Source organism: Harpegnathos saltator, unplaced genomic scaffold (genome assembly GCF_003227715.2).
Source record: "Harpegnathos saltator strain DR-91 unplaced genomic scaffold, Hsal_v8.6 scaffold297, whole genome shotgun sequence".
Lineage (NCBI taxonomy): Eukaryota > Metazoa > Arthropoda > Insecta > Hymenoptera > Formicidae > Harpegnathos > Harpegnathos saltator.
Genome location: NW_020230091.1, coordinates 59,324 through 68,637, shown reverse-complemented (window position 1 = coordinate 68,637; position 9,314 = coordinate 59,324). Strand labels below are relative to the sequence as shown.

The 9,314-nt window shown below is 34.8% G+C and overlaps 1 protein-coding gene across 1 annotated transcript; it reads left to right on the top strand.

Annotated features, from left to right (window-relative positions):
* The first annotated feature begins 826 nt into the window (after positions 1-826).
* LOC105185878 (52 kDa repressor of the inhibitor of the protein kinase-like) lies at positions 827-6,503 on the top strand. The gene is made up of 7 exons (XM_011145716.3): positions 827-897; positions 1,189-1,328; positions 1,626-1,802; positions 1,999-2,112; positions 2,407-2,517; positions 2,597-2,769; positions 6,151-6,503. Exons 2-7 carry the CDS (start codon positions 1,210-1,212, stop codon positions 6,288-6,290), a joined length of 834 nt encoding a protein of 277 aa, XP_011144018.1. The 5' UTR covers positions 827-897; positions 1,189-1,209; the 3' UTR covers positions 6,291-6,503.
* The last annotated feature ends 2,811 nt before the right edge of the window (positions 6,504-9,314 follow it).

Below are 9,314 nucleotides of genomic sequence, written 5' to 3'. Positions count from 1 at the left end.
GGAATACGCTATTAAATTTACTTTTCGGAGTACACTTTTAAATTGACTCTCCTGAGTATATATTTTTTAGTTGACTCTGTGGAGTACACATTTTTAATTAACTCTTCGGAGAGAAGAAAAAAGAAACATTTTATATTTTATTTAAAAAATCTTACTTTTTGCAAAAAACTGATTGATGAAGAAAAAAACAAATTCACGATCTCAACGAAGATCTTAAAAATATTACTGCAAAAAATGAAGTTGTTGTTATTATATGCCATATTGTACAATATTAAAACATACGCGCAATAATTATCTATAATTTGCATATATGGGCGTTTATGTAATTATAAGTAATATAAAAGTCATGACAAATTAATGTGGCCGCGCGTTATCTCTGTCGCGTCATTGCTAGAAATCGTACGAACTCTCGAAATTATTTTCTTCCCGAATTATGAATATAAAACAATGTGGAAAGGAAAACAAGGGGGTGAAAGGGGGGACGGCGACGTCTGACTTACGATACATCGCTGCTGGCTCGCTTCGTCGCGATTGTCTATTCGCTGGTGGTGAGACGAAGACCGATTTTTCGTTTTTATCTAACTAATCTAGCTCGCTCGTGAACATAGCACAGAACAGAACCAAATAATTATGGACATAGCACGGAATAGTACCGACAAATCGTGGACATTGGATTAGTAGTTCATGTCCATGAAAAATGGACCCAGTTGGCGCTTCGAATCAGCCAACTTTTCCATAACGCTGTAAATGCAGCCATGCCCGCTCTCAGGCTTCTCTCTGCTAGTATTGAAAATATATAGTTTATGTTATATATAGTATGGATTTTCAATGTTGGTAATGAATATCGGAACGTAGCAATAGTAGCGTCACTCTCCAAATTTTGCGTAGCAGATATAAGTAAATATTCTATTTAGTTCAATGTTTAATGAACTGTGCTAGAGTACAAATATTGACTACCAAAAGCGAAGGATTATCTTTAAAGAGGATATATTGTGTTTACATAAGTCATATATAATTTTAAGCTTCCTACAATAAGCCATTAGTCACAAGACGTAAACAAATTGACCAACCACACTCGATTATTCTGAAAAATTATGGACTGTGGTTGGTCAATTTGTTTACATCTTTTGACTAACGGCTTAGTGTAGAGGTCCTGTAACTCTTCTTTATAAAACAATTTTATTGTAGATCTTCTTTTATAAAAAAACTATGGAAATGAAAAAAGAGAGTATGTTGGTCCGTAATTCGTGGTGTATAGTAAAGGAATGCAACAAAATTGCTATTCAAGAAAAAAAATATTTTTTTCGGTTTCCAAAAGAACATGACAGGTACGATATTTTTATACTTAAAATTTTCTGAAATATATATGTAAATTTATATTACAATATATTCTACATACATCCATACTCTCATATATATATATATATATATATATATATATATACATATATATTCACAGAGCACAAATATCCAAAGGACATCCTAAAGATATCCTGATAAAAGTCATATGTCCTTAGGATATCCCAAGGATGTCCCTTGGAAGATTTATGTTGTGTGGATATGTATTATATAAGTTTACATATATGTATATTATATTTCTTTATATTAAAAAATTGCTATAACAGATGGCTAAAATGGATCGAAGCATGTGGGAGGTTTGATTTAAAAAAAATGGGAGCGGAATATGCGTACAAGGTATATAAAATGTGCCACTTACATTTTGAAAAAAAATGGTACAAAATAGGCAAAAAGAGATCATACCTTCATCCAGATGCCATACCGACAATATTTTATGGAAAAAAGTTAGTTTCTACAAACATTTTATAATGTTTCTTCTTTTGTTGACATCACAGATATCCAAGGGATTTTCTAAGGATGTTGCCAATATGTCTCTTGGAAGTTTGTGCTGTCTTTGTTTCCATTCCATATTTATGGATTCATAGATAATATATATGATGATGTAAAACAAAATAATAGGTTAATAAAATAATAATATAGCAATTCACAGACTGAAATAGTATCAGTAGATGAAACTGTGGAGAAAAAGGAAGAAGACACAAAGAAAATAGAGGAAAACCTGAAAACGGAAAATATTACTGAGGTTTCTATGCCGTAAGTTTATATTTGTATTTTTTTAATTTTGTAAAGGAAATAGGAATTTAGATGATTAATGTTTCTTAGATAGATTCTGATATATATATTAACATACATTTAAAGTAATTTCACAAATTGTTATCCTGTTTTAATTTTTCTAATTTCTGCTTATAATAGATCAACATATATAATTGTTAAAATGAATTATTTGTATGATTGCATAATAAAAATTGTACACACATACACACATATATATACTTATGCAGTAATTATCCATTATTCTTTTAAATATTTCTAATGTTTTTTTCCTAGAAACATATCAGTTCTCGTCGACCGACAGAAACGCTTGAACAGATGTGACAAAATGAACTACAATTATATCATTGTCACCACACCAATTCAGATGTCTCAGTTAGACAATAAGTATTATACAATTTTTATTTCCAATATAATATGCTATTTCTTTTCAATATTCATTCATGTCTGCATCTCTTTTGTATAGAAACACGATGCAATCCGTACAAGTACAGAATATGCGCCAAATAAAAAAATTACAGCAACGGCTTGTTAAATACAGGAAACAAATTTTGAAGCTACGTGCAAGAAATAGACGGCTTTTGGTGCGAATGGAAAAAATTAAAAGCAAAGTAGCGGAAAGACAAGAAAGCAGTGATGGTAAAACTTTATGAAAATTTTGCAATAAAATATTTGCAAGTTATTTATGACTATTAAATGCACAGATTAATGCATTTACAAGACATAAATTTGGAAAGAGATATGATTCTGAATTTAAATAGTTTGCTTTGAGCATATTTTTTTAGGTCCGCAAACTTATAGACAACTCCAAAAAGATTTTGCATTACCATCTGTATGCACTTTACAATGGATAACGGAAGCATAGTACATAAAATCTGGAATAAACAGTAACATTTTTAATGTACTATCTATGAAGTTAAAATCATTACCGCCGTTAGAACGATATTGCATATTATGTGTAGATGAAATAAGCATGAAAGTGTATTATTTTATAACATTTCATAAGATGAAATTGTCGGTTTCGAGGATATAGGCAGTGAGAAATCATCTTGCAAAATAAGCTTTAGTAGTTATGGCACGTAGCATTGCACATAATTGGAAGCTTTCTCTTTTCTTTTGTTTAGTTGAAACTATGTAAAGAAAATGCACTTAAAATTCTTATATTTGATATATTACGTAACGTATAAGTTTATAGCGTTACGGTGCATGTTTTGGTGTCAGACATGGGTTCAAATTTTATTCAGCTATCTCGCGAGCTAGGAATTTCAACACAAAATTCAACTTTTATGGTAGATAAAATCGAAATCTATATTTTTAATACTCTCCATTTAATGAAAAGGACTCGCGATAATTTATATAGACACAATTGTCATTTCGGAGATGATAAAATTACTTCGTAAACTCATATTGTCGATTTTTATTTTATAATAGAGACTATTTTATAATAGAGAATATTTTATAATAGAGACGTAAAACAATGGATCAGATTAGCTCCAAAATTAACAAAAATTCATATAGAACTTACGAATTTTCAAAAAATATGCTATCCAGATTTTAAGTAATTGTGTTGCTGCAGACACGTGCGTGCCAATGTCGTTCGGTTTTTTACCAAGTGAAGTAATTGGAATTATAGAATTCATTGATCACTTCGATAAATTATTTGATATATTAAATTAACCTATTTTAAACTACCCCAAAGAATATGAAAAAGCATTCACCGAAAGCTCACAGTAAATCGAATACTTACATAAAATGTTAAAATGTTGTAAAATTTTTAAAAACAGTCAAAATAATTAACAACAAAGGCATAAATGTAAAAGTTAAATGCTTCGAATGCTGGCAAATTACTATTACTAGTATATTGCAACTTTGAGAAAGATTGAAATGTTATAATTTCCCATGTTTTTATATGCAAAAAATTAATCAGGATTGCGTTGAAAATTTCTTTGATTCTATTATAATATTATAATATAATTACAAAGGTGGCAATTCTGTAAATCCAACACCAATACAATTTATTCGTGTATTCAAAAAATTTTTTAGTATGAAAGTTTTAGAACATTCAAACGCGCAAAATTGTACAGAAGATACAGACGTCATGCTTAGTTTTATTGGAGAGTCTTATTCGCATTCTTTTGTTACATTAATGAGTCACAAGACTCTACTAGCCAATTACAAAACTTGCTCGTATATGTTCAACCCAAGAACCTGGGTTAATTTATCGCGGGTGGATTAAAACCATAAACATAGTATATCTAGATTGCTTGTTCGAGAAGTAAAGGTAGAGCTTACGTAGAAAAAGATGCACTCTGTTTTTACTGTGCGTAATCTCTCGCACACTCTCAATGGAAGGAGTATAGGGGAGGCAGTTAACCTGTACAACAACTTTTACTGTTGTTGTACTGTTAACAGTACAACAACTACACTGTATATCTCGGAGTGAGCTGAAGACACGGTGATCTAGGTTGATGACTATATCGGAAAAAAAAAAATAAAAAAACAGCGGTACTGTCGTACAGATTAGCAACTGTCTCCCCTATTCCCCTTCCATCAAGAGTGTGCAAGAGAGAACGTATAGTAAAAACAGAGTGCATCTTTTTCTACGTGAGCTATACCCCTTCTTCTAGAACATGCAGTCTAGATATATCAGGTGCTTGAATTAATTCTCGCTGTTTTTTGCAACAATAACTCATGTTTATTTCAAAAGAACGGTACATCATGTTTTATTCAAAATATTGTCTTTCGAAAGCTACAACCTTTTTCCATTTTTCGGGTAACACATGAATTCCGCGATAGAAAAATTCAAGTTCTTTTGAGGCGATCTAGTCATCGAGCCATTTTTTTATATCTTCGAAAAATCTGAAGTGCTGTTTAGAAAGGTCATACTGCATCGACCGAAACAAATGATAATCTGAAGGAGTAACATCTGGTGAATGAGGCGGGTGGGATAAAACATCCCATCCAAGTATCTCCAAGATTTCCTTCACTAGTTTTGCAACATGTGGTCTAGCATTGTCATGGAGAAGAATAATTTTGTCATGTCTTTTGATGTATTGCAGGCGTTTTTCTTTGAGTGCTCGATTCAAATTGATTAATTGCTGTCGGTAGCGTTCAGCATTAATAGTTTGACTCGGTTGCAGCAGCTCATAATACATTACATCGACTTGATCCTACCAAATGTACAGTTTGATTTTCTTTCCATGAATCTGCTGTTACAGCGTTGATAATGATTCGCCAAGACGTACCCATGATTTCTTGCGTTTAGAATTGTAACGAATCCATTTTTTATAGCTAATCACAATTCGATGCAAAAACGACTTCCATTTTTGTTTTTGAAGTAGCAATTCATAAACGTTTCACAATGTCTCTCTCTCAAATCATGTAGTAATGCTTCAGTAATGCCTCTAATTCTCCATCTTCAAACTTTTTCGGCTGACTTTTTCGGACGCTCTTTGTCATTCACGTCAAAATCGTTGTCTTTCGTCTAAACCAATCTCTGCAAGTTGTTTCAGAGCATGCTTCCCATAAGCCTCCACTAGTTAGACGGTGACTTTCAGTAGCAGATTTCTTAAAATAAAAGCAGAAAAATAATGCTTCCCGCAAATGCTCTTTTTTGGTATGGAATCGGACATCTTCAGTGCAATAAAAAATTGTGTTCTTTGCACTTCGATCTAATGTTACACACTGATTATTAAGGTCTATTGACAGTACTTTCATATACATCAACGGTCACTTTCGGCCATGTTGAAATAGCACAACTACTGACTTCTATTAGTCAACAGCAAGAATTAATTCAAACACCTAATATGTCTTTGGCCTTCCATATAAACTATAGAATTGTGCAGTCCACTTGTGTAAAGGATAGATATATAGCTCGAGGACCATGTCTCTTTTGTGCGCACTATTAACTTAGCTACAAACATACGATATTCAGTACCGCAGTACCTGGTGCAGTAGTACAAATCTATATTCACATCACCTCATGAAATATTTCTTTATTTAATTTATTCTTTATTACAGTTTGTTTAAACCGACATCGTGGACCACGTGCATCATTCAATTCAGATCATACATATGCTAGACTTATTTCTCATAGAACTAACTTGGTGAATTATAATTCTACTGTAACTATAAACAAGAATGGTGAAACTCTTGTTTAGAGGACGATACTGCAATGACATCGACCTTAACATATGTTATCAAGGTCATCATTCTGAGCAACATGCAAAAAGTTTTAATCGTCGCTCGTTGTTTGTTAAAAAATTATTAACAAAAGAAGTTTCATTAATTAAGCATAATTTTTCGACACTATGTACATTTAGGTTCGGTAAACACATACAGAAAAAAGGCTTCGCGTTATTAGAAACACGTACTGCTTATAAGTAAAGCAAATGTTTATTAGCAAGTTATAAATAAAAGAAGTTTCATAAGTACAATGCAGTTTTAATGTTTTCCTATAATATCAGGTTGTATAAAAAGTATTGAGCCTTTTGCGCACGAGATAGCGTTAATGTCCCAAATCTCAGGGTATATGAGTCGCAGCAGGTCAGACCTAACATCATTTGACAGATGACAGTTGAAGCTAGTAGACGTACAAAAAGTGTTGGAATTCTTATAATCAGATGTAAGATATTGCGCCATGAAGATGAGTGAACTTTCCGCAAAACTGCGCTATATTTTACAATTTTATTTCGATAAAGGCGCAAATGTTGCGCAGGCCCGTGAAGAAATTTGTGCTGTTTATGGGCAAGATACGTTATCAAAAGCAACAGCCAAAAGATGGTTCAGTCGCTTTCGTTCTGGAAATTTCGATGTCCAAGATGTTCTTCGCAGTGGACGACCAATCACAGAAAAAGTGGATGATATTCTGGCAAAAGTCGAGCAAGACCGACATGTAAGCAGTCATGACATTGCCAATAACCTAAACATCCGTCACCAAACAGTGTTAAACTATTTGGAGAAAGCTGGTTACAAAAAGAAGCTCGATGTTTGGGTGCCACATGATCTGACTCAAAAAAATTTACTCAATCGAATTTCTATCTGCGAATCTATTGAAACGTAACGAAATCGAGCCATTTCTGAAGTGGTTAATCACGAGTGATGAAAAGTGGATAATCTACGACAACAATGTGCGAAAAAGATCGTGGTTAAAGCGAGGAGAAGCTCCACAGTCTGTGGCAAAGCTCACACTGACGCCCAGGAAGGTTATGCTGTGTGTTTGGTGGGATTGGAAGGGCATCGTGCATTACGAGCTGCTGCCGCCAGGCAGAACGATAGACTCGGACCTGTACTGTTGACAATTAGCGCGATTGCACCTAGCAATTCAAAAGAAACGGCCGGAACAGTCAATAGAAAGGGTGTCATATACCACGCTGACAATGCCGGACCGCATCTTTAACGACCCGTCAGAAATTGAGAGAATTTGGCTGGGAGGTTTTAATGCATCCACTGTATAGCCCGGACCTGGCACCGTCAGATTATCATTTGTTTCGGTCTCTGCAGAACTTGAATGGTGTTAAGTTAGTTTCAAAAGAGGCCTGTGAGAACTATGTATCACAATTTTTTGATCAGAAACCACAGAAGTTCTATAGCGATGGGATTATGGTGTTGCCGGAAAAATGGCAGAAGGTCATCGAACAAAATGGTGCATATGTGGTTTCATAATGTTATTTTCAAATAACAATGAATATATTCTCAATTTTGACCTCCAAAGGCTCAATACTTTTTAGACAACCTAATATGTATGTACATATCAGGTGTAGTAAAAAAAAATCCATTATTTTTCCAATAGATGGCTTTAGTTATCTGTATCTCGCGTTGTATAAGTCCGATCAGGTTCCACTAGATGGCGTTAGAAAGATGAGATTTCGTACTTAAAGAACTTTTGTGACAGTTTTGTGATTAGTTGACTCAGTTTTGTTTGAGCGCGCGTCAAAGATGGCAAAGACTAGCAAAGAGAAAATACGCTATATTTTACAGTTTTTCTTCGGTAAAGGCGAAAACGCAAGCCAGGCGACTGAAAATGTGAATAGTGTTTATGATCCTGATACTGTAACAGCCAATCACGCGCAATTTTGGTTTCGTCGATTCCGTTCCGGTAATTTCGATGTCAAAGATGCACCACGCACTGGAAGGCCAATTGTCGAAAATATCGATAAAATCATGGACATTGTCGAGTCCGACCGTCATGTAAGCACTGTTTCGATTGCCCAAGAGCTAAAGATTGCACAAAAAACCGTTTGGAACCATTTGAATAAGGCTGGATACAAAAAGAAGCTCGATGTATGGGTGCCACACGAGTTAACGCAAAAAACCTCATGGACCGAATTTCCATCTGCGAATCGCTGCTGAATCGCAACAAAATCGACCCATTTCTGAAGCGGTTGGTCACTGGTGATGAAAAGTGGATCACTTACGACAACGTCAAGCGAAAACGGTCGTGGTCGAATCGCAGTGAGCCGGTGGAAACGGTGGCCAAGCCAGGATTAGCGGCCAGGAAGGTTTTGCTGTGTGTTTGGTGGGATTGGCAGGGAATTATCTACTATGAGCTGCTCCCCTACGGCAAAACTCTTAACTCGGAATTGTATTGTCAACAATTGGACCGTCTGAAGGAAGCAATCGCCCAGAAGCGGCCAGCTTTGGCCAATAGGAGAGGAATTGTGTTCCATCAGGACAACGCCAGGCCACACACATCGATAGTGACTCGCCAGAAGCTCCGGGAGCTTGGTTGGGAGGTTCTTATGCATCCACCTTATAGTCCGGACCATATAGGACCTTATAGTCCTGGCACCAAGTGATTACCATCTGTTCCTGTCCATGGCGAACAATTTTGCTGGTGAAAAATTCGCTTCAAGAGAGGCTTGTGAAAATCGACTGTCTCAATTTTTTTCCAATAGGGACGAGGGCTTCTATGAGAGAGGCATAATGAAATTACCTTCAAAATGGCAACAAGTTATCGAACAAAACGGCGCATATTTGACCTAAATCGGATAATTCTAACTATGGTAATTAAAGCCTTCAATTTCATGCAAAAATAATGGATTTCTTTTTACTACACCTGATATATTCTTAGATATCAGAAATAACCGGGGTTGAGAAGTAACTCGTTACTTGTAACGAAATTACAATTATAGTTATTTTTTATGGTAACTATAACTTAATTTCATTCCGTTTTTCCCATCTGT

Excerpts from the sequence above, each read along its gene's own strand:
- LOC105185878 (XM_011145716.3), top strand. The coding sequence starts at position 1,210 with ATGGAAATGAAAAAAGAGAGTATGTTGGTCCGTAATTCGTGGTGTATA. Across the intron at positions 1,803-1,998 it reads ACAATATTTTATGGAAAAAA|CAATTCACAGACTGAAATAG; the intron begins GTTAGTTTCTAC and ends ATAATAATATAG. Across the intron at positions 2,518-2,596 it reads ATGTCTCAGTTAGACAATAA|AAACACGATGCAATCCGTAC; the intron begins GTATTATACAAT and ends TCTTTTGTATAG.